At 44.8% G+C, this 22,745-nt stretch overlaps 2 protein-coding genes across 3 annotated transcripts in view; one reads left to right on the top strand and one right to left on the bottom strand.

Moving 5' to 3' along the window:
* Positions 1 to 22,745, top strand: part of GINM1 (glycosylated integral membrane protein 1) — a 103,192-nt gene that overhangs the window by 12,719 nt on the left and 67,728 nt on the right. The window lies entirely within an intron of this gene.
* Positions 617 to 21,568, bottom strand: ZC3H12D (zinc finger CCCH-type containing 12D). 2 transcript variants are annotated; one of them, XM_050949641.1, is made up of 6 exons: positions 18,416 to 21,568; positions 15,135 to 15,575; positions 8,203 to 8,342; positions 6,733 to 6,967; positions 4,181 to 4,287; positions 617 to 3,491 (listed from the first exon to the last, which is right to left on the bottom strand). In XM_050949641.1, the coding sequence occupies exons 2-6, from the start codon at positions 15,434 to 15,436 to the stop codon at positions 2,419 to 2,421; spliced, it is 1,857 nt and encodes a 618-aa protein (XP_050805598.1). In that variant the 5' UTR covers positions 15,437 to 15,575; positions 18,416 to 21,568; the 3' UTR covers positions 617 to 2,418. The 2 variants fall into 2 exon arrangements, with proteins under 2 accessions (XP_050805598.1, XP_050805600.1); XM_050949643.1 differs by lacking the exon at positions 18,416 to 21,568 and adding an exon at positions 14,324 to 14,421 and having other exon boundaries at positions 15,135 to 15,212.

Below are 22,745 nucleotides of genomic sequence, written 5' to 3'. Positions count from 1 at the left end.
TGTGTATTAAATTGAACAGCTCAGATGTACAAATTTTTTTCTAAAGCACGTCATCCATATAATGAAGAACATTTAATATATGTTACAGTATTACAGTGTGTCACAGTGGTGACATACTTAAACTTCGGAAAAATTCCAAAAAGGGTCAACTTTAAGATTTCATGTTTTGTCACCTAGATAATTAAATGACACAGGGCACAGGCTAGCAGCTTTACAGCTTACCAAAATCAAATATGTCCCAAAGGAACACAGTTTAAACATTTGCATCTATAAATCTGCTATACAACTGGGACCACAGTGGGTAACTAAAGGTCAGTTTAATTCAGTTGTTTGTTTTTGTTTTTTCATATAAGAAAAATAGCTTCTCTTCTCATTATCATCCTTGCGTTTGTCCAGAAAAAAATAAATTCACATGAATTCAGGGTTTAAGTCAAAGATAAACCCACTAAATGGAATTGAACTGCAGTTAGGTGCTAAACATGTATCATCATCAGCTTCGGCTGTCTCTACCATGGTCTGTTGGAACCCTGCTAATATTTCTTAACTAAGAAAACAGATTTTTAAAAGAAACCTACTTTGCCCCACCTTACATTGAACCCTTCACAAGATACAATGTTGTTAGCAAGTAAAGACCAGGCAGATTAACGGCTAGAAGCTGATGGAAGTTGTTAACCATTCAGTGAGGACAGGATTGGACATAATGGCTGTAATTATAAAAGCAGACATGCAATGACAAAAAGCCAACGTTATCTTATAGCTGGGATGTCAGACTAATAAGGAAAAAAGGCCACATTAAAAATGTAATGATGGTGTGTGGCTGCTGCCTGTGAAGCAATGTACTAGATCTAAGACAGAGCTCCTACAATGGGAAGTTTGTACAAAGCCCACAGAGAGTGTATGAGCCTTCTGAAGTAACTACACTTTTTAGGCCAAGATTTTAAAACATGACTAGTGATTTGGTGTGTTTGTCTTTGGGTGCCCAACTCATTTTTGGCATGGTGAAACTGTCTCCTTTTCCAGAGAGCACAAGATAGGCTATTGCATCCTGAGACCACCCTGTTTTGGGAAGGGCTCAAATCTTGTAGTAATATATTCCTTAATTGGGCTGAACTCTCATTAGTTTTAATGGATAAGATCGTCTGTGAGTAAAAACTGCAGGATTTATCCTCTGCTGAAGTTCTGAATTTGCCAAATAGTTGAAGTAAGCACACAGAAATGAGGACACTGCAGGAAGCCTGCATGCTTTTCTGTGATGGGAACAGAACCTCAGTCTTTCCATTCAGCCTTTGTCATATCAACAGAGTAACTGAAAGACCATGAGAGCAGCTCTGTGTGAGATTGAGAGAAGTTTGGTCCTCATGGGAGGGAGCCCATACTAGTGGGAGATATGCTCTGTGGCTTTCTATGGGTTGGCATCATTTATTTATTAAAGAAAATCTGAGTTCCGAGGGGAATCCTTTAAAAATGCAAATCTCTTCAAAGGAAGATTGTGTCAGTTTTCTCATGAGCAGGGGGCAAATGATTGCTCTGCTGATGCAGCTGGGCTGTCAGGGTTAGGACATTTTATGAAGCTTTGTACAGGAAAAATCCACAGATTTGTTGCTCATATCATGTTACTTGCAATGCCACAGCACAGTGGTTTTCAGTCTTTTTCATTTGAAGGCCCATGAGTATTTCAAAGGCACGTGCAGGCCCCTTTGGAAATCTTAAGACATAGTCTGCAGAAACGCAGGGGTCCGTGGACCACAGGTTGAAACCAACTGCAATAGCACCTTTGATTAAAGATTCTTAAAGTGCTTGTAAAGCATACACTAAGCCTTGCCGCAACTGCTCTGTAAGGTGGGGCACTGTTGTTAGCAAGTAAAGAACAGGCAGATTAACGGACCCAATTGTGACTGACCCTTCTTTGGATGGGTGGAAGGTTTTCAAAGAGTACACGTTCCTTGTGTGATCTGCACATAGGTCAGTCACAATTGCAGCACCTGTATGCAGCACCAGGACCTACTCCACTTGCAGGGCTGGCTGGCTTCTCACAGGAGATGGGGAGGGAGAAGGGGCAACAGCCCCCCAACAGGAAGTAGAGTGGGCCATCCACACCAGGGGGACCCTAAGAATGGCACAGTGTTACTGTCCACTAGGGAACGCAGTGAGGATTGTGCCTCAAAGAAGAAATCGCTCTCTGAAGCACAGTCCCTCCCCAGGATCCCTCCATGAGGGGTGCAGCTCCATACCATTGCCTGCTGGGGCCAGTGGCTGCCTGCCACCATTCGAGTCTAACTGACTTAAACAAGGCTACATAGCGAGTCACTGGCAGAGCTGGAAACAACCTTGGACACCTGGCCCCAGCTGGCAAAGACTCTTGGGTTTTGGTTTTGGTTTTTCTTTGGGGGCACTGATGTGAGGAGAGTCTCCTCCACTTCATAAGAGCCTGTGTCTTTGAATTAGTAAAATTAAACTAGCCATATCCTTGATATCAGGGTACAAGAACATAACTCGATCCACTTCATCGTATGGGAAGACAGAGCAGAGCACACTGCGGATGTGTGCTTGCTCTCCAGCAAGTGGCTCTGGAGCGTGATTCGGGAGATACTCGCTGTGAGAAGTGGGTAAATAGCTGAAGGAGCCGGGCCCCTTGTGGGAGTCGAACAAAAATGACTGAATGGGAGGCTGATTCTGCAAATGCCTTTGGTATTGTCCATCTTCGCGTTTGCTGTAGGGAAATGGGCCATTCAGAAGAGACCTGACAGTGTGTGTGACTTGCTGTTGGGCCTGCAGGCCTTGTGTGGACAGAGATCTGTCCACAGTGTATTGGATTCTCTGACTCTGCACTGCTGACATTTGCACATTGCCGCGGTGCTCAGGCTTAAAGTGAGCTGGGTGCCTGTGAAGAGGAGAAGGCAGCTTGCACTGTTGTAAGCACATGCAGTCCGAACTATGGTTGTGATGAGTTGCATATAGATTGTGACAGTGATTGTGGCTAAGATTACAGCATTGATGGGTACTGTCAGTTGCATCCTCTCTCTCAGATGTGTCTGCCAGCCTGTTTGCGCTATATAGCTTGTCCCTGAGGGACAATGCAGACAGCTGCTTTTCCATGAGCCTTTGCTCTCTCTGTAGATCTTTCTGTAATACATTTTGTTCGGGTTCCAGCTTACACAGGGGCCTGTCTCCCCAGGCTCTAGCTGAATGCTTGGTGTAGCTGCTTTCCTGTTGTGTGGAATGGAACCAATCCCTTGCAAAGCTCTGAGTGGAGCTGCTGCCGCTGCCTATAGCACCACTGGATTCCTGCAGCCTTTCTATGCAAACGCCGTGGGATGCAGTCCCTCCTTGGGTTGTAGCTGGGGCAGCCTTAAACCTTTCTTCCTCTGTCCCCAAGCTTCGAGACGAGGCCTTTGTTTTGGCTCGGAGCTCATCAGCCACTGACAGCTGAGCTTGATACTGTCGTTCGGGGTGGAAAAATTTGCACTTGCTGCCATATGTGCATTTTTTGCCTGAAAGAAAGCAGAACAATGAGCTGAGAGATAGGAGTGGGGCATTAAAGTATCAGCCAAATATTTAATTTATCTGTTTTAGAGGGCACCCCTCACCATAGTATTTGAGCACCTCACAGTCTTTAATGTATTTATCCTCAACGTCGCCGTGAGGTAAGGGAAGTGCAATTTGCTATTACTAAGGCACCAGAGGTGCCAACTTTCCACTTTTGCCAGGGATGCTCGACCCCTGCTCCACCCCCAGCCCTGCCCCCACTCCACCCCTTCCCCAAGACCCTACTCCCCTCTTCCTGCCCCCTGCACGTGCTCTGCCCCCTCCTCCCCAGTGTCTCCTGCATGCTACTGAACAGCTGATTGTGGCGGGCAGGAGGCACTGGGGGGAGGGGGAGAACCTGATCAGTGGGGCTGCTGAGCACCCCCTATTTTTTCCGCCAGGGGTGCTTCAGCCCTGGAGCACCCATGGAGTCAGCGCCTATGAGGGATATGATTTAATCACGGAGGTCAGCGAAGTCACAGCATCTGTGACTTTACCTGACCTCCGTGACCTCGCTTCAACAGCAGGGGTGGAGTGGGGGCTGTGTGCCCTTGACCTGCAGCTGGGGTTTGCCCCCCACCTCCCTGAAGCTGTGGCAAGGAGTTCCAGAAGAAAAACAGGCCGTCATCATTGTGTCGAGTTAACGAAAACCTACCATAAGGACAGGGCTGCCATCTGGTAAAAGGAAGCACTGGCTTTTTGCTGAGGAAATTGTAAAGAGTAGGTCCATGACGGCCTAGTGGGTCATCAGGAGGCATAAACCTGAAACCCAAAAAGAGCATTAGTCACTCATAGACTTCCCTTTGTGAAGTGCTGCATTTCACTTACATTCTACTTTGAGGTCTGTATTTTTTTTAATCATTTATTGTGCACAGCTATGACAGAAAAGCCTTGTAACGTTTACAAAATCCCTATCAAAAGGAAGAGGATGCACTAAAAATCCACTCTCTCTTGCATCTTAGATATCTGAGCTGCAACCCCCTTCTTTCTGGGAGGGAAATAGTGCTCTTTAGCTGACCAGCCCCACAGGTAGAGTACTGCAAGTTCATAGAGCTGCTCCCCTTGCCACAGGTTCTAGTATCAGTGCTGGAATCTCAAGCTGTGCAGAAAGAGGGTTGGCATTATGTTGGCCAGGCAATGGCTTTGAATTTTGCAGTGTCAGGCCCCGTTTGATACTTTTGAAGCAACAGAAAATGACATGTTGGTGTCTGCCCAAACTCCCTGTGTGCACCTATTTTCAGTGTGCTCCTCCATGTTTGCAGCACAATGATCTGTGTTTGGCCACTCCAACTCTACAATATATACATATTTTAAAATAGTAGGAGTTGGCAGACTCAAATCTACTAGTGAAATCAGAGTAAAGGCTGATGCCTCATCACTTTGCCATTACGTCATTGTCCTGTGCAACACACATGCACTGTATGTAAGAACACATGGATTTCTAAGACCTGGCACTAAGCCTGGTTGAATACCAGACCTACCTATGCATGCTGTGATATTGTGTTATGTAAGTCCTAGAAGTATGGTGAGTTGGAGTACTAATTCCCCTGCCCTATGATCTGAATATGGTGTTTTAGGAAGAGCCATCACAGCAGGAATGTCAATAACAATTAGCACTTTTATAGTCATAAACAAATTTATCCTCTCAACGCCCCTGTGAGGGACTAGCTGGCTTGTGAAACAGAGGGAGAGAAGCTAACTGACCAGTTTAGGCTACAGAAGTTGTCAGAGTCAAAGAGCGAATTAGAAACTGAGCAGCTCCTGTCTCCTCGTCCTTTGTTCAGAGCACTAGCCCACACATCTCTCAACAAATGCTGATTGGCCATTGCTCTTTCTGCTCTATTGGTGGCCACAGTTATGTGAGATAGATGAATGAGCTGTGGACATTTAATTCCCAATCTGTGTGTGTAATAGAACTAGAGATCCTAAGAGTCTCTTAGAGATGAGCAGGTCTGTTCTCATGTGAAATTCTGCAAATGTGCTTGGCAAAAACCAGCTAGACTTATTTATTTTGCAGTGAGGGTTGTGAAAATGTTCTGACAGCCTTCTGAATGAGAAAGGAAGACAAGGGAAAAGGAGAAATGTTATGTAAATGTTTGATACCCATTAGTAACAAGAGAAGTAACCTAGTTGTTAGAGAGATAACAGATCTGCCCTTTGAGTCCTATTATGCTGATAAGTAAGGGCATTAAGCAACCAAACACCATTATCTTAAATGCATTGCCAAGTATTTTAGTGCAGTTTTCTGTGGCTGAGAACTACCAGCACTCTGATCTATCAAATGTAAAATCACTTGAGCGTACTACATCTCGAGAGGCTTGTTGGCTAGGCCATCAGTGTGAATGAAAACTTGCTGTCAGTGCACATTGCCCAGCTAAATAAAGACCTGGACCAGTTGACTGAGTAACAACCTTTTCAGGGGCAGAGAAAGACTTACATGATTGGGAATTATCTACACACCACTCAGATTCATATGATGAATGCAAAACGGTCAGCAGCAAGGCCACCCAGATGATTCAGGGGGCCTGATGCAAAGCAATTTCCCTTCCATAACAAAAAGTTGCAATACTATAGAATGCTATATGCTCATGGGGCCCTGGGGCAAATTGCCCCACCTGCCCGCCCCCCAGGCAGCCCTGGTCAGTAGCATCCTCCAGTGCGCTCAGTCTTGTGGGAAACCGGGAGCTAATTGCAGATCCTGGCCTCTCTGTGCTGCAGCTAGAAGGATGATTACTGTATGGGAGGATTTGAAAATGGATGGGAAAGAATTACGCACAAAAGGAGGGGACAGTTGAACTCACTCCTAGCCCAGCAGCGATATTAGACATACTGCCAAGCAGCCAAATGCCAGATATCAATTTCACTGTGTATCTGTCCAAAATAAATGTTATAGTATAGGGAGACACAGGCCTATCTTCATCTCATATCTCTTATTCGCTGCATTAGCAGGGTTCTAGGAGCAACATGGGTCGGTCCTAGATCACCTTTCAGTCAACGTGAAATAGATAAGTTCCTTGGGGAGTTACACAGGACCTTTGAGACCAGAGGTGGGGAATATACTAAAGACAGGACACACTCACCCAGCAGACTCTCTTTAAAATACACCTGCTCCCTTTTGATATAAATTAAAGTTGCACTTATGGCTGGGTTGAATTTGGCCCACAGCATTCAAGTATTTAAATCAAAGTAAAGACAATTGTCCCCTACTTGTCACTGACAAAGGAGTACATGAGTAGCCGTTGCTCGATGAACCACTTCCACTCAGGATTTTCACTCTGGAGGTCCCGGTAGTTGTCATTGGAAACAATCACCCCATCTTTCTCATGGGCCACTTTAATTATATAGCGATCGTCATAGCAGACCACGCGCCTGCCTTTCACCTTGCGGGATGGAGTGTACACGAGAATGGTTTGTTTTGCAAGCTCATCAAGAATGTGCTGATCTGAAAACAAAAACAAGAAGGAGGAAAATTAGTGATTAGCACGTACCATTTGTGTTGGAGTCCTTTAAGAATCTAACAACACCTTAAAAATAATAAGGGTTTTTAGGTACCTCAACACAGACTTAGGAGACTCGGTGAATGGTGTGAATTTTTTTTTCAGGGGCACTGAACCATTGGCAGCAGCGGGAGCTGATGAGAACTCAACAAACTTCTGAATTAGGTAACTCATATAGGTGTTTAAATATGGACTCAGGAACCTAGCCTTAGAGGTCTATTTTTTTGAACTCTTGGCCTTAAAGGACAATTAGGATGTGAGCCTGAGCTGTGCTGAGCACCTACAACTCCCACCAACTGCAGCGGAAGCTAACCGGCACTCTCCAAATCATCACCTCGTATGTGAGAACCTGCCATTGAACAAGCTTCTGTGGGAGATAGCCAATTTACATACCTGAGACTGTGGATACTGAATTACAAACAACAGAAAATGTCTGGGTGGGTCAAAATCAGTTCTTAACAGATAACAGGCTACATGGCTTATTTCCCACTGCTGGCTCTGTAAACATTAGGGCTCTGCACACAATTTCACCTATAACAGCAACTGTATTTCTTTTTGCTCTTCCAAGTGGGTCTTACTCCTTATCTAGAAGCAGCAGCACAAGAGTAAGCTCAATGTTCTTGCTGATTCATTTTTGTACACTCATTTCTTCTCTGCTCTCTGCCCCCCACTACAGATAGAGGCTTTGGCTGACATGTTTTTTATATTTATATTTATACAGTAAGTGCCTATACTGCTAATGGCAACAGAAAATGGTTGTGGATTGGTGGTTGTTTGTGTATTGCAACTAACTGCTGCTGGAGAAATGTCACCCTCCAGTAAAACAGCTACCAGCTATACCATACATCATAATGCAGTTAAGCACGGCCGCAGAGTCATTCTCCTTTAGCTCAGCTGGCAGAGGTCTGTGCTTTTGAAGCAAAAGATTCTGATTTCTGTCACACATGCGACACAGACAGCAACAGCATATATGTGGCCATGGCTTCATCACTGAAACACCCTGAAACGTGTGGCTTGCTGTCTGCTTCCATTATGCTGCTTTCTCTCCAGGAAAGAATTGCATCAGATTCCTCACGTCCCAAATACCTACCCTTTACATGACATGGTAGAAGTACAGTGTTGCTATGGTTAAGGTTAATTTATAATATATTTCAGATTATTCTTGGAATACCCTGTCTACCTGTAATGGGGCTATCAAATCGTGGTGGTTCCTTTCTCCATGATGGGACAAAGACCTTGATGTCTTTGTGGCCTCTCTCCCTGAACCAATCCACTGCCAGCTGAATCCCCCGGCATGAGAACACTTCTTTGTTCCCATGGCTGCAACCAGAAAAGAGAGAGGGAAATAGGTTAAGATTCAGGAAGAGATTCATGCAGTTCTCGGAAGCTGAATTAGTAATACAAAGTAATCCCACCATTATGGTAGCCATGGAAACCACCTTTACATGTTGAACAGAGAGCCCCAGCTGGTCACCTTCAAATACACCTTGTGATGGAACAAGTGACTGTTTATTTGCACCACAACTGGGATGTTTTCAAGGACAAGTGCTCCTGCACACTAGACTTCAAGGGCAGACGTAATTGGGGAGATACTCTCCCTCTCCCCCACATTGACTATCTCAGCCTTCATGTAGAGATGGACGTGGGATATAAAGGTTAGATTCACTTTAGTCCACATTGGGCTGTTCTGGACTCCCCTTACTGTCTAGGCTGGTGGTCTGAACAGAAAGTGCTCATGACGGGAGCTGAATCACAAAGCGGCAATTTTCTCCTCAGAAATAAAACTTCTTACGCCCTACTCTCTTGCTGTGCTATGTTAAGACGGCAGCCAGAGTGGCTACAGGTCACTCTTCTCCAGTTGACTCTGAGAGGCAGGCCTCAAACTGGGGTTTGGATGACACATGACTGGAAATCCCCACCACCATCCCAGCAGATTGCATGTATAGGTGCTCCCTGCCAATGACTCTCCAGGAGCGGACAGGACCACCATATGGGGAAGGGAAAATAGGAGACCCTGTGCCCTAGACCATCTTAATCTGTTCCAGGTTTTTGGATTTTTGCCTGTCCAGGCCAGAGGCAAAGGGAAAACCTAGGATCTCTGTTGTAGAAAATCCAGTTATGGAAATCAGTACCAATCAAGATAGCCTAGGGAAATAATGTCTGAGAGCGCCTGTAAGAGGCTATAGTTTTGTTCAATTTCTTTACCCTGCCCATAAAGTTCTTGTAGTCACATTTAGACAAGCCAAAATGCCAAACAGTACATTGAGGAAGGTAATTTCATTGCTCTTAACCATCTCTGTACAAGAAAATAAGTGCAGTGGTTTCAGATATAGTAATCATCACACACAGATTGAACCCTACCCCACGGTCCTGAAATGGAGAAACATACCCACACCCACGCTATCTACAGGAGCCTCATTTGTGCACTTTGAACTCTCTAGATCATATCTCCACAATCATCATAGTGCTTTAAACATTGCAGAACACACACATTAGTCTGACATTATAGTTCTACGTCTGCACCCATCTATAGTGACAGAATAGAGAGGTTAGAAATGTTTATATAATTACTGTCACAGATACCAAGTAAATTTATCATCTGACTAACAAAGGCCTGGAAAGTATCATTTTATGCTGAATCATAAGTGCAGTCATGAAATGATTAATTATCCCAAAATGATAAAATGGAATTTTATGGAATTGAATTTAGGGAAGCCACCCAGCTGCCTTTGAAGGAGCGCTGGTTACATGCCTCTACTGCCAGGAGCCTACTTCCCCATTCACTTACACCACAGTTATGGCCATGTACCGCCACTGATTTTAACAGTCACGCTGGATTTACTCCAATGCCGATGCAAAGAGAATCAGACCCCAGGAGTCTGTGTTTGGCACAGTGAGTATAGTAATAATACTTAGCCACCTTTGTAAAGTATTTGAGGCTCTGTGGATGAAATGCTCTAGTATTGGATAAGCAGTGATGTTATTACAGTGAAACAAAATAAAATAGAGTCAGAAGTCAGGGTTGAACTGTCCAGAACGCCTCCCTTCACATGGCAGCTTGAATATTGCTAGACACACCTGCACATACTAAATAACTGTTTTTTGGTTTAAATAGTCTTGTAGCTGGTAGGATTCTGGCAGTTCCCTTTTCAAGTGGGCAGGGATATGTTTCAGAGTAGCAGCCGTGTTAGTCTGTATCCGCAAAAAGAACAAGGAGTACTTGTGGCACCTTAGAGACTAACAAATGTATTTGACCATAAGCTTTCGTGGGCTATAGCCCACTTCTTCAGATGCATAGAATGGAACATGTATTGAGGAGATACATATACACATACATGAAAAGGTGGGAGTTGTTTTACCAACTCTGAGAGGCCAATTAAGTAAGAGAAAAAAACTTTTGAAGTGATAATCAAGATAGCCCAGTACAGCCAGTTTGATAAGAAGTGTGAGAATACTTACAAGGGGAGATAGATTCAATGTTTGTAATGGCTCAGCCTTTCCCAGTCCTTATTTAAGCCTAAGTTGATTGTATCTAGTTTGCATATCAATTCCAGCTCAGCAATTTCTCATTGGAGTCTGTTTTTGAAGCTTTTCTGTTGCAAAATTGCCACCCACAGGTCTGTCATTGAATGACCTGACAGGTTAAAGTGTTCTCCTACTGGGTTTTGAGTGTTATGATTCCTGATGTCAGATGACAGACCTCTCCTCACTTACAGACAACCCCCCAACCTGAAGCAAATACTCACCAGCAATGACACATCACTGAACAAAAACACTAACCCAGGAACCTGTCCTTGCAACAAAGCCCAATGCCAACTCTGTCCACATATCTATTCAAGTGACACCATCATAGGACCTAATCACATCAGCCACGCTATCAGGGGCTCATTCACCTGCACATCTACCAATGTGATCAGGACCGGCGCTAGGGTTTCTCGCACTCTAGGCGCACGGCCATTTCGCTGCCCCCCGCGCTGATCCCACGGCTCTGGTGGAGCTGCCGCAGGCATTCCTGCAGAGGATCTGTGGCTCCGGTGGAGCTGCCGCAGCCGTGCCTGCGGGAGGTCCACCGGAGCCACGCAAGCAGCCGACCGTCCGCAGGCAGCACTGCGGCAGCTCCACCGGAGCCGCGGACCAGCGGACCCTCTGCAGGAATGACTGTGGCAGGTCAACCGGAGCCGCCTGCCGCCCCCCGAATAATCCTGGCGCCCTAGGCGATTGCCTAGGCTGCCTAAATGGTAGCGCTGGCCCTGAATGTGATATATGCCAGCTATGCCCCTCTGCCATGTACATTGGCCAAACTGGACAGTCTTTACATAAAAGAATTAATGGCCACAATTGATATGCAAACTAGATACAATCAATTTAGGCTTAAATAGGGACTGGGAATGGCTGAGCCATTACAAACATTGAATCTATAGCCCCTTTTAAGTATTCTCACACTTCTTACCAAACTGTCTGTACTGGGCTATCTTGATTATCACTTCAAAAGTTTTTTTCTCTTACTTAATTGGCCTCTCAGAGTTGGTAAGACAACTCCCACCTTTTCATGCTCTCTGTATGTGTATATGTATCTCGATACATGTTCCATTCTATGCATCCGAAGAAGGGGGCTGTAGCCCACGAAAGCTTATGCTCAAATAAATTTGCTAGTCTCTAAGGTGCCATAAGTACTCCTGTTCTTTTTAGGGATATGTTTGTTGTTTTAACAACCCTGCCAGCAGGAGCGCTGCTGTAGATCTCCTCTCCCCAGGCAGTCTAGCTCATGGTTAATATAGTTCGTGACTCTACTAGAGGCAGGGATACAAACTGTTTTTCAACCATCCTACTCAGGTTTGGGAGACAAGAAGTAAAGAAATGTTATTTTTCCCCCACCATATATAGAGATGGCTTGATTACAGTAGAGTGCCCTATCCACTAGACCACACAATCTTTCTGTACTATGTACCAATGGAGTTTGTCACCAATATGCTAGGATGTCAAAGCCCCTTTTCCAGCATCACTGGGAGTGTTTTAGCTAAAAGCACCTTCAAGGGCCATCCAGTGGTCTAATTAATTTTCATAGATTCTAAGTCCAGAAGGGACTACTGGGATCATTTAGACCAGTGGTTCTCAACCTTTCCAGACTACTGTACCCCTTTCAGGAATCTGATTTGTCTTGCGTTACACCTCACTTAAAAACCACTTGCTTACAAAATCAGACATAAAAATACAAAGTGCCACAGCACACTATTACTGAAAAATTGCTTACTTTCTCATTTTAATTATAAAGTAAATCAACTGAAATATATTCTACTACATTTCAGTGTATAGTATTTAAAGCAGTATAAACAAGTTATTGGCTGTATGAAATTTTGGTATTGACTTTGCTAGTGCTTTTTCTGTAGCCTGTTGTAAAAATTAGGCAAATACCTAGGTGAGTGGATGAATCCCCTGGAAGAACTCTGCGTATCCCTGGTTGAGAACCACTGAGCTAGAGTGACCTCCTGTATAATGCATACCAAACTTCCTGAATTGAATCCCATTTGAACTAGACAATACCTTTTAGAAACACATTCAATCTTGATTTAGAAATTGCTATTGATGGAGATTCCGCCACAGCCCTCGGTAAATTGTTCCAATGATTAATTACCCTCTAAAAAATTTGCATCTTATTTCTAGTCTCAATTTGTCTAGCTTCAACTTGCAGCCATTGCATTTTTGTTATACCATTGTTAGATTGAAGAGCCTTCAACAGCCTTTGTCATACAGTGAGGTTTGCTCTCCTGGGGAGGCTCACATTGCTTAAGCAATCCCAGGGACAATTCTGGGATGGAGGAATAAAGGATCCCTTTTGTTTTGCATAAGTCTTTTAAAAATGCCGCCTTCTCCCAAAGGACTCTCCAGTACTGACTATGAAATACTGAACAGACATTAATCCCAAAGCAGAAACAGAAATGCTCTTCTCCACTTGGGCAACCCCATTTCCAGAATGTAGCTTTTTGCCAGTTTCTTCCACGTGTTATGACTTGCCTGCTTCTTCTCTCCCCCCCATCCCCAAAGTTCTTACAATAGGGAGTCCTGAGTATTTCTTTCCTGTGTTGAGAGGAGCAACCATCCTGTTTGAGTCTGGGGTAGTCATGAAATACAGACTGTCCTGCACTAGAATGAGAACCTATGGCACCCCATTTCACACAGGCCACAATGTTAAACTCCATTTATCTGCAATACAGAAAGGCTTTTCCGAAAAGAAAGCCACTCCTGCCATCTCTCTCCTTGTTCAATGTGAAATTACATTCTTGAGAAGGCAGTAACTTTCTCAGGTATTCCAACTAGTTTTTACTCTTATCACAAACTTCCTGGAGATATCCCCAAAGCCAGAGTGTGATGGTTGGTTCAGAGGAGCTGTAAAGTTTTGGTCTTGTAATGGAGGCAATTAAAGAGAAGCAGGGGGAAAGAGAGCTTATTAGACATGAAAATGTGGAAATTGAAAACAACTTACAGTTCCTTTATATGAAAGGTTTAGGAATGTCAAGGCAGGATGCCAGCCATGTAATAACCCGATAGCCTGATCTATTGCATCTCATTGTCTTGTCTTGCTGTAATTCCTTCTTCTACAGAAATACACTGGAGACTTTCTTTGAAATGTCTGGAGCATGGATGGCTTATTAGAAACCCATTGTGGGTACATGGCCTAAAAGCTCAAAATAGTAGCAACATGGCAGCCAAAACCATTTACTGCACCTACAGCCATCGCATCACTGGGTTTGAACATGCCCTGGCTGGTGATCGCTGAAGTAAAAGATGATGCATACAATAGACCGTGGAGAGCTCTGAATTACAGAGATGCAGTTTAATGCATGGGGTCCTGCAAAAAAGGATGGTTTTGTGGTTTGCAGGTGGGCCTATGCATACCTGTGTTGTAACCCAGCTGTGATAGTGACACAACTGAGCTGATAAACACTTGGAAAATGTAATATAGTCCATATTCCTATAAACCATGACTCAAAACCAAAACACACAAGCCAGGGATGTTTTGGGGTTGTGCTTGCAAAACCAAAATGATGATTGAGGTTTTGGCAAAACCAAAAACCAAAATCCACATTTCCCCATTTTAACTGCTCTCTGCTTCTTAAGTCAGACTTTTCACCGAGTCATGGTCACCTGATTTACAATTCAGACAAAATAGCAAAAACAGTACAGTAAGTAACTAATACAAGATTCAATCAACTGAAATACTGTGCTGCTCCTTATCTGGACTTATACAAATGAATTTCATTTTTAAAAACCAAGTACAGTATTACAGTAAACACTTTAATTACTTTATCTGGTCATCCATTTTCTCCTGCCAGTGCCTCAGCATATTGATTTAGATCTCCTGGATACTTATGTGTAGAGGTAGCAAGACCTCACTTAGGAACTAAAGTGAAGAGAAGGCTGGTGAAACATATGGCTACAGACAGTAGAGATTAAGAGTTAATTTCAAAATGGTGGTCAGAGGTGATCATTGTTTTAAAAATCAGTGCTTGATACTGAGAGAGAGCAGGTCCATGATATAAGCTACAGCCCCATAAACAGAGAGAGATGAGATGTCGCTCACCAAGCATCTTGTGTGCTTCATACATAAAGGAGAGCACAACTTCAGGCTGGATTCCAATACAAAGTTACAACAGGGCCGCCCAGAGGATTCAGGGGGCCTGGGGTCTTCGGCTTTGGCGGTAATTCGGCGGCGGGGGGTCCTTCTGCTCTGGGACCCGCTGCTGAAGTGCCCCGAAGACCCGCAGCGGGGGCCTCCCCGCCACTGAATTACCGCTGAAGACCCAACACTTCGGCGGCAGGTCCCACTTTGCGGGTAATTTGGCAGCGGGGGGTCCTTCCGCCCTGAGGCAGAAGGACCCCCCCGCCACCAAAGACCTGGTGCGGAAGAAGCTCCAGGGACCCAGGCCCCGCAAGAGTTTTCCGGGGCCCCCGGAGCGAGTGAAGGACCCCGCTCCAGGGGCCCTGAAAAAACTCTCGTGGGGGCCCCTGCAGGGCCCAGAGCAAATTGCCCCACCCGCCCCCACCTCTGGGCAGCCCTGAGTTACAAAGAAATGGAGACCCCTTGTATAGGTATCAAGATGGAAAGGCACGTACCTCATAGCAATGTTGCTGCCATCGATCACGATAGGTCTCAAGTGACTGGAAGAATCGCTTGCCTCCTCTTCTGGCTGCTTGGGCACTGCCGCACGGCTACATGACCCACGGGGGACAAGTTTTGGGAGAGGATGCTGGGCCTGCCTCTCCTGAGCCACAGGCCTGCTACCTACCCGAATCAACTCTTTCAGCACATCATCCTCCAGGGCCCTTTGGCCCAGATTTTCCAGCACTTTGCAGATGTCCTGCTTGCCATACCCCAGCTTGCAGAAAAACTCCATCTTGCCCAGGTGCGCTTCCATCTGTGCAGCAGATACTTCCTCTAGGCCTGGGCTGTTACCAGTCTGCAGGATGTGAACCTGCCAGGGCCAGTCTCAGCAGGCTTCTCTGTTCCTTTTACTTAATGCTTTTGTTCGTTTGGCTGCTTTTAGCTGGCATCAGCTTTAGAGGGGGAAAAAGATTTTAAATAATACAGTTAAATGTGGTAGCCAAGGAACTTCTGTATCTCACACATGTACAATATAGAGTGCACCTGTACAAGAGGCCAGTCTTATTAGGTCCCTTCTGGCTTAAGCAAATGCCCCAGCTTTCCTCAGACACGATGGACATTCTTCTGCACAGCTCTGACTAGAAAAGCACCTCTGTAGAGCATCCAGTTTTTGTTAGCTTCTTGGGGAGAGTGGTTGAAGATAGGCATCACACTAGTCTCATCTCACAGGAAATCACTTAGAATAAAACATAACTGGGGATTTTCAATTTGCTCAGTGTGGTTAGTGACCCACAGATAACATCTTTCTGATTTCAATGGAGTGATCTCAGATGTCATAGCAACTCAACAAATATGGCAAACTTCATCTAGTGGCAATGAGGGAATGTATTATTTGCAGCATTACTTGGAAATTTGAAAGCACGGTAGCCCTCATGAAAAATTCTGATCTTGTGAAACTGTTCAGGTGAAATCACTCAGATGTTCCACTGATGCATAACTTACCCTGTTGTTTTTTTTAGTACTAGCTTCTCCGTCAGAGAGGTTTTTTTTACTTGAACAAAAAGAGTTTACCCTTACAAAGGTCTAGGTGTAGCACCTTGAGCCTAAACTTATTGAGCAGTTTTAATTTCAATTGAATTAATTGTTGAGAGGCTGTGGAGAGAGGGCCAGACTCAGAAGTGAGAATGCCTGAGTGTAAGCTAGGGGAACATAACTTTCTTGGGCCTTCGCTAGGAATGTTGTACTGGGTCTTGCCCTGGCATTTTGCTGAAAGCTCGCTGGCACTGCAGCTGCATGACGGAAGCACTAGTTTAGATTGGCTGCTGGCATTTTAACCCAACCTCAGCTCTGCAGGTGTGAAGGCTGAAGTTTCCCTCCAGAGAACCTCCTGGAGGCAAAAGTGTTAACTCAGAACTTCAATGAATCAGAGGTCACCTGTAATACCATCTTTGTCTCTCAGCATTGGGCTTTTCAGACTTTTCAAAAGGCAAGTTACCTTCCCTGACAAGTTTGCAGTTTAAAATATGGTCATTAGATAGCACAATGAACAAAGACAAAAGGCCAAACTGGGTAGGGAATGGAGAGAAGAGAGTAACCAGTGCTGGTGTGCTGAGACCACTGGCTCTGATGCTGATCAGTCCAGTGTCATTGATTTCTTGTATGCCCCAGCTGTACGTATGCTACTGTTGTCTCTCATCTTAGCCTCGTAAACTGTTTGTGACGGGCCAACTATTTTGTTCTGTGTTTGTACAGCACTTAGCACAGTGGGGTCCCAGTCCATGCCTAGTGCTCTTAGGTGCAATGACACTATAAATAATTATAGAAGAGTAGTACCACTTAGGGAGCTTGTGTGTACACCCCACCCTCCGTGCTGCTCTGTCCTCACCAGCAGCTAGTCCCAGAGATAGCCTCATGAGTTTGCTGCAGGCTTTGCATTAAGGAGCCAAGCTCCTTATCCCAGGCTGTGGAGACTCTTGCTTTTAGATCCATGGGTACCGGGCTCAATCCCCACAGCAGCCACTCCAGCCAGGCTTTGTGGCCTGAGTAGGGATTGGAGCTGCCGTGGCTCTCTGGAACTTGGGCTAAGACAACATCTGTCACACACACACACACACACACACACACACACACCCCGTGGCTCTGGGCTCCACCTAGTGGCCCAGCCACATACAGAGGTTTGGAGTCTGCTAGCTCCTGTGAGCTGTGCAACCAGAGGCTTTTAGCTCAGGCACTAGCGAAGAGATTTAGGCTTTTAGATCCCAAGTTCCTGGTTTCAAGCCCCAGCTGACCCAGAGGAGTACACTTTGGTGTGGGAAAGCAGAGCATGCAAATTGCCTTATTGAATAGATTGTGTGTGTCTCCTCCCTCCCCGCTTTTAAATGAGTAGTAGAAGCAGAATTGGATGGGTCAAGGGGCACATTAATGGTGAAATTATTAAAAATACATTTCCAAGGTAACTCTCATTGAATGTCCTCTCTGAACTGATCTGTAAGGCCACTGGCTTCTCCTTCATGCTCCCCTGCAGACTCACTTCTTCTGCAATATCTCCACTAGCTGACTAACAAGGTATGAGTTGTCAAGCAACTGGGTATAGTCAATGGGTAGAGACTTAAAACAGACAATGGGCCCAACCCTCAGCTCAGGTAACCAGGGTTGTTCCCCTGAAGCCAATGAGCTACCACAATTTATACCAGCCAAGGCTCTGTCCCACAGTCACTTCTCTTCTAAGCCCCTGATCCTGCAAAGAGACCCTCACAGATGGATACTTGTGCCAGACGTGTGAATGGGGCTCTGTGTAGCTTGAAAGCTTGTCTCATGCCCAGAGGTTAGTCCAATAAAAGGTATTAACTCACCCATAAATAAAAGGTTTTGGAGCCTGAGGCTTGTTAGCAGCTGGCATTAAGCCAGAGCAGTCAGTCAGTCAGTCTCCTGTACCTTGCATGCTGCAGTGCCAGGAGTGTGTGGACAGCTTTATGCCATCTTAGCCCTCCTCTCCAGCCCCAACATGTGCTGGCTGCTGCTGAAGAAGTAGCTGTACCGCTCTTGAAATGTACCAGCTACCACTAATTTGACTCTTACCTGTGGACATTTTCTCTGCAGGAAATTTTAAGAACTAGTCGAAGAAGATAAAAATACAGATCACAAAAGAAACGGCCTCACAAAATGTTTCGCGTCAGGCTAAACCATTTGGTTGTGCTGAAGGATTGTGTGGGTGAAAACTCAACTTTCTCTTCTACCACCCTCTGCCCTCCTGCGTTGGCTGAAATGAATAAAAGCCAAGAGTTGTACTCACAGAGAGCTCTGTAACTTGTCCGATACTATGCTTTGAGTCACCAGCTGCCTTGTCCCACGGCTAACGCACCAGGCTGGAGTCTGAGCAATGCTGTCCTCACAAGGAAGTCAGCCCTGTGTTTAGAGGCTTGTTATAACTCTGATGTCAACTGAACACAAACAAGTGCCCCAAGCAGGCTACGCCCCTTTCATATGATTATTTTACTTCCTCAGTTGGTTGGCTAATATCATTGAACTACAAGTCCTTAGACGTTCATTTGTTTTGCAAAAGAAGAGGCGGAAACTAAAGGTTTGAATGAGTCACCCATGCAAAGTTTAGCCATTTGTCACAAGGGGAGAACCCAACAGCACTTAGCTAGCGAGAAAAGTAAGTTCATCTAAATTCTCAAAGTGGATGTTTACCAGGTAGTGTGTTTTATCCGCCTGACATGAGAGGAAGAAAGTAAAGAATGATTTGAACACCTATCTCCCAAATTCCCCATTTTGTTTCAGTTCCTAATGACTCACATCCTGCAAGCCCTTATCCAGGTGTGTCAGTGGTGTAGAGGAGCTGCTCAGCAGGACTACAATAAGATAGTTAACAAAAAAGACAATTCACTAGGCCATCACAGCTAAACCAGAGCTCTTTACTGAAGGATTCCTGAACTCACACATTTATGTAGACACACTACTCTCTCCAGAGCTATGATAGGAGCTGCCTTCCCACTATCAATGTGGCGTTCTTTCATCTCACTCCGAACACTGCCATAACCCAAACACTGTGCTTGAAACTTCACTGGCAGGGACTTAGCCTAGGGGAGATATCTGCAGGGATGGTTGGCAGCTGTGGGGATCCCAACAATTCAGATGGAGTGAATCTCTGGAGTATTGCAGTTGCTGCAGCTGGCTCCCATGGGAGCCTGGGCCCTGCCTGCTGCAGAGAGAAAGAGAGTGTGTGTGTGTGAGAAACAGTCAAGAAGGAAACCTGCTATGTCATTGTCACACAATAAGGTCTCAACTCTAGCCTGCATTTTATGGCCAGTGTGGATATTTTATTTATAAAACTTTAACTTGAACTGACTCAGGCTCACCATGCTGTGCACACAGCCATGTGGTCCTAAACTGTTAGGCTGCATGCTCCCTTCCCTCCTACTAGTTGTTCATTACACACAGATGCTATACAGCTAGTTTTAAATGAGCTTGAGACTCTGTCTTCTCTTTGTATGTACAGCACCTAGCACAACAGGGCCCAAGCCTCATAGGAATCTTTTGGCACAGCCAATATGAATTCAACAATTGCCTTGCTGTTACTGTAAAACCCATGAAACTCATTCCAGTATATGGTGACTGCAGATTTTTTTTTTTTAAAAGAAGAATGATAAAAACTCTTTGTGGTAAAGTAATAGTGAAACAGTGTCTCGGTTGTTGTTTTTTCTGAAAACCGTTTCTGACTATACATAGCTGCAGCACATTCTATGCTTTATACCTCACAGTGCAACAGAGGAAAGGGGTTTTTCCTCCCCCCGTTTTTGCAATTCTAAACTTTCAAAACACCAGCTATATTCTCATGACAAGCTCACGGGTTAGAAGTGTAACTAATTAAAAATCAGACTGTGCCATTAGATATCACTCATGATGGCATCAGGCTGTTTTCTCATTCATTGTAACAGTACAGCAAGGACTGTGAATATTAGCTCTTAGTATTGCTATTGCCCGTTCCATCCCCAATACCGCAGAAGTAACAATGAACCTTAGCTTATTTAGCTACAGCATTGCATTTCTTTGACCAAAATTTCTTTGCTGGTACCTTCTCTTAGAGACAAGGACTAGTAAACATTCCCTTGTTGAGGCTGATGGGTTTTTTTGATATTGGCATTTACTGCATTGTGAAACAGCCAATATCTTCCCCCAGAAGAATGTTTTACCAACCTGAACCCAAAGTATCTCATGTGTGACTGCTATTGGGTAGCTGACAGATTGTTATGCAACTTCCTCAATTGTACCTATGATCTTAAAGGACTGTGTATATTCCTGGTGTAGATTCCCCAGGTGAAATGCAGGCCCCACTGAAGTCAATCGTAAAATTACCATCAACTCATATGGGGATGGAATTTCACCCTGGGACTTGAATTAAAATGTCTTGGCTTTACCTTCTCATTTGTAAGTGCATTACCAAGGCAGGGTGTTCAATCATAAGTATATACAATATTGGCTGAGACTGTGGGTTCTGAGCAAATAGATTCTAAATGGCAGGCTCTAATGCTAGGGCCTGACCCCAAAGCCCACTGAAATCAATGGGAGTATCTCTGGGCTTTGGATAGGCTCTGGGTGCCATGTGTCAGTTTATAGCAAATCTAAGATACTTCTGAAAGCAAGATGGAGTTTGGCTAGACACACATTGATTCAGGCCACCTGACTGTGGAACTTCCACTGGCAGTACTATCACTAGGTAAAACTGTTTGGTTTCTTAAATTGCAAAATGACAGTCACCTTCCTCCACTGGTGACAGCAAAATAGTATTCCATCACATATCCCCTTTGGACTAGCAATCAGTGGTACAGCTACAAGAAACCATGTGCTGGCCCGTGCCACCTATTTCAAAAGAGAATACTTTGCCCTAAATCTGGTGCAGTCTGAGCGACTGCATGACAGGCACACTTAGCTCTTTCAACCAATTTATGGAGCAGAGGCACCCACACCACTGGAGGTAGGCTGCCTCTTTCCCAAACAAACAAATTTAGTCAACCAAGGGGGACATAAAAGGCTACAGAATGTGGTGATTAGTCAGAATAGAGAGGAGAACCTTCCCTTAGGCTGGCTGGAAATAATTTGGCCTGCACCCAGGGCCTGCTCTACTGTTTTTGCCGCCTCAAGCAGTGCACCGAATTGCCGCTGCGAGAGGCGGGGCAGTCCATGTGCCCTTAGGGCGGCTCACACATTTCCATGGCAGCTGAAGATAGAAGCTGTGCCGCCGCAAACAGCTGGACATAGAAGTTGCTGCCAAACCGCCACGGAAACGCGCGAGCTGCCCTAACAGCACACGGACTGCTCCCGCCCTCCGCGGTGGCAATTCACACGCTGCTTGGGGGCAAAAACACAGGGAGTGCTGCCCCTTGCAGACTGCCACCCCAACACCTGCTTGGGAAGCTGGTGCCTGGAGCCGGCCCTGCCTGCACCCAGCAAAACTACAAACATGAATGAGAGAAAGCTACTAAACTCATATGACCAGAATGTAACTATTTCAGGCCCAGGCCATTGCCAGCAGCTACACTACATGGGTGTAGGAGGTTTTAAAAAGGTCTTCTTTTGATGCCATCAGGATGCACATTGCCTAACCCCCTTCCAGAAGCAGAAAATTCTTAAGACTTCTTAGAAAATGTTATGATCCCATTGCAAAATCTATCAGAACATGACCAGAATTTTTTTTAAACTGTTGTTGCACCAGTGCTTTAAAGAGCTATCAGAAGAGCTTTTATTCCTATTTTTAAAGCGGAGTTGTTCTTATTCCTCAGAGTTTTCTATCATACTAACTTAAGCACCTCACTCTCAACCAAAAAGTCCCAAACAAGCTTCAAGTTGAAAAGTTTATTGCTAGTCAACCCGAGATTTCTTAAGCGCTCCTGAAAACATCTTTCAGCTTTAAAGATTTGTCATAACACCTACAAAATTCATGATTGCTTTTTTAATGCAGGCACAATGCATTACATTAAGACCATCACTTCAAACAAATAATCTGACAGCTAGAGCAAAAGTGTTCAGACAATATATTATATACAAGCATTTGAGTGAGCTACTGTCATTTAACATTTTTCAGATTGTTTTTAGCCATCAGGGTATTAGGCGCTTTCCAGAACTAGCTCCCTGCCCCGAAGAGCTTAGTCTCCAGCTCTGATTTTACACTTGACAGTATGCTCTCAACTGCAGGATTAGAGATTAATTTTAGACCTGACAGACAGAGCAGCAAGCCCTGGGGAGATGATATTGGTGTGTCTCTTATCTTTCCTCACCTTAAGATCAGCTGGTCACTCAATTAACGCACATGCACATTTTGGTGGCATTCCCCACCAATATGTCAAAGGTGTAACCTTAGGCCTTTGAGACACTGGCCTCCTGCAAACATTTTTAGTGCATTAACACCAGCATTGGCAAGTGATGAGAGGTCTGAACATAAACATTCTCTCACGTGTGTGCGCAGCTGTTAAATGGTGGCATGAGTATGTAGAAAGGTGTCTACAAAGTTGCATGTGGACAAGAGCAGAGGACTTGAAGCCCTTTAGATCCATAACTCCCTCTCCCCCTCCCACCATGGAATAAGATACTGTAGCACACTCAAGTATTTTAAAGCTATTTAA

This window comes from Gopherus flavomarginatus, chromosome 4 (genome assembly GCF_025201925.1).
Source record: "Gopherus flavomarginatus isolate rGopFla2 chromosome 4, rGopFla2.mat.asm, whole genome shotgun sequence".
NCBI lineage: Eukaryota > Metazoa > Chordata > Testudines > Testudinidae > Gopherus > Gopherus flavomarginatus.
The sequence above is the reverse complement of the archived record's forward strand: the minus strand, read 5'-3'. Positions and strand labels throughout refer to the sequence as shown.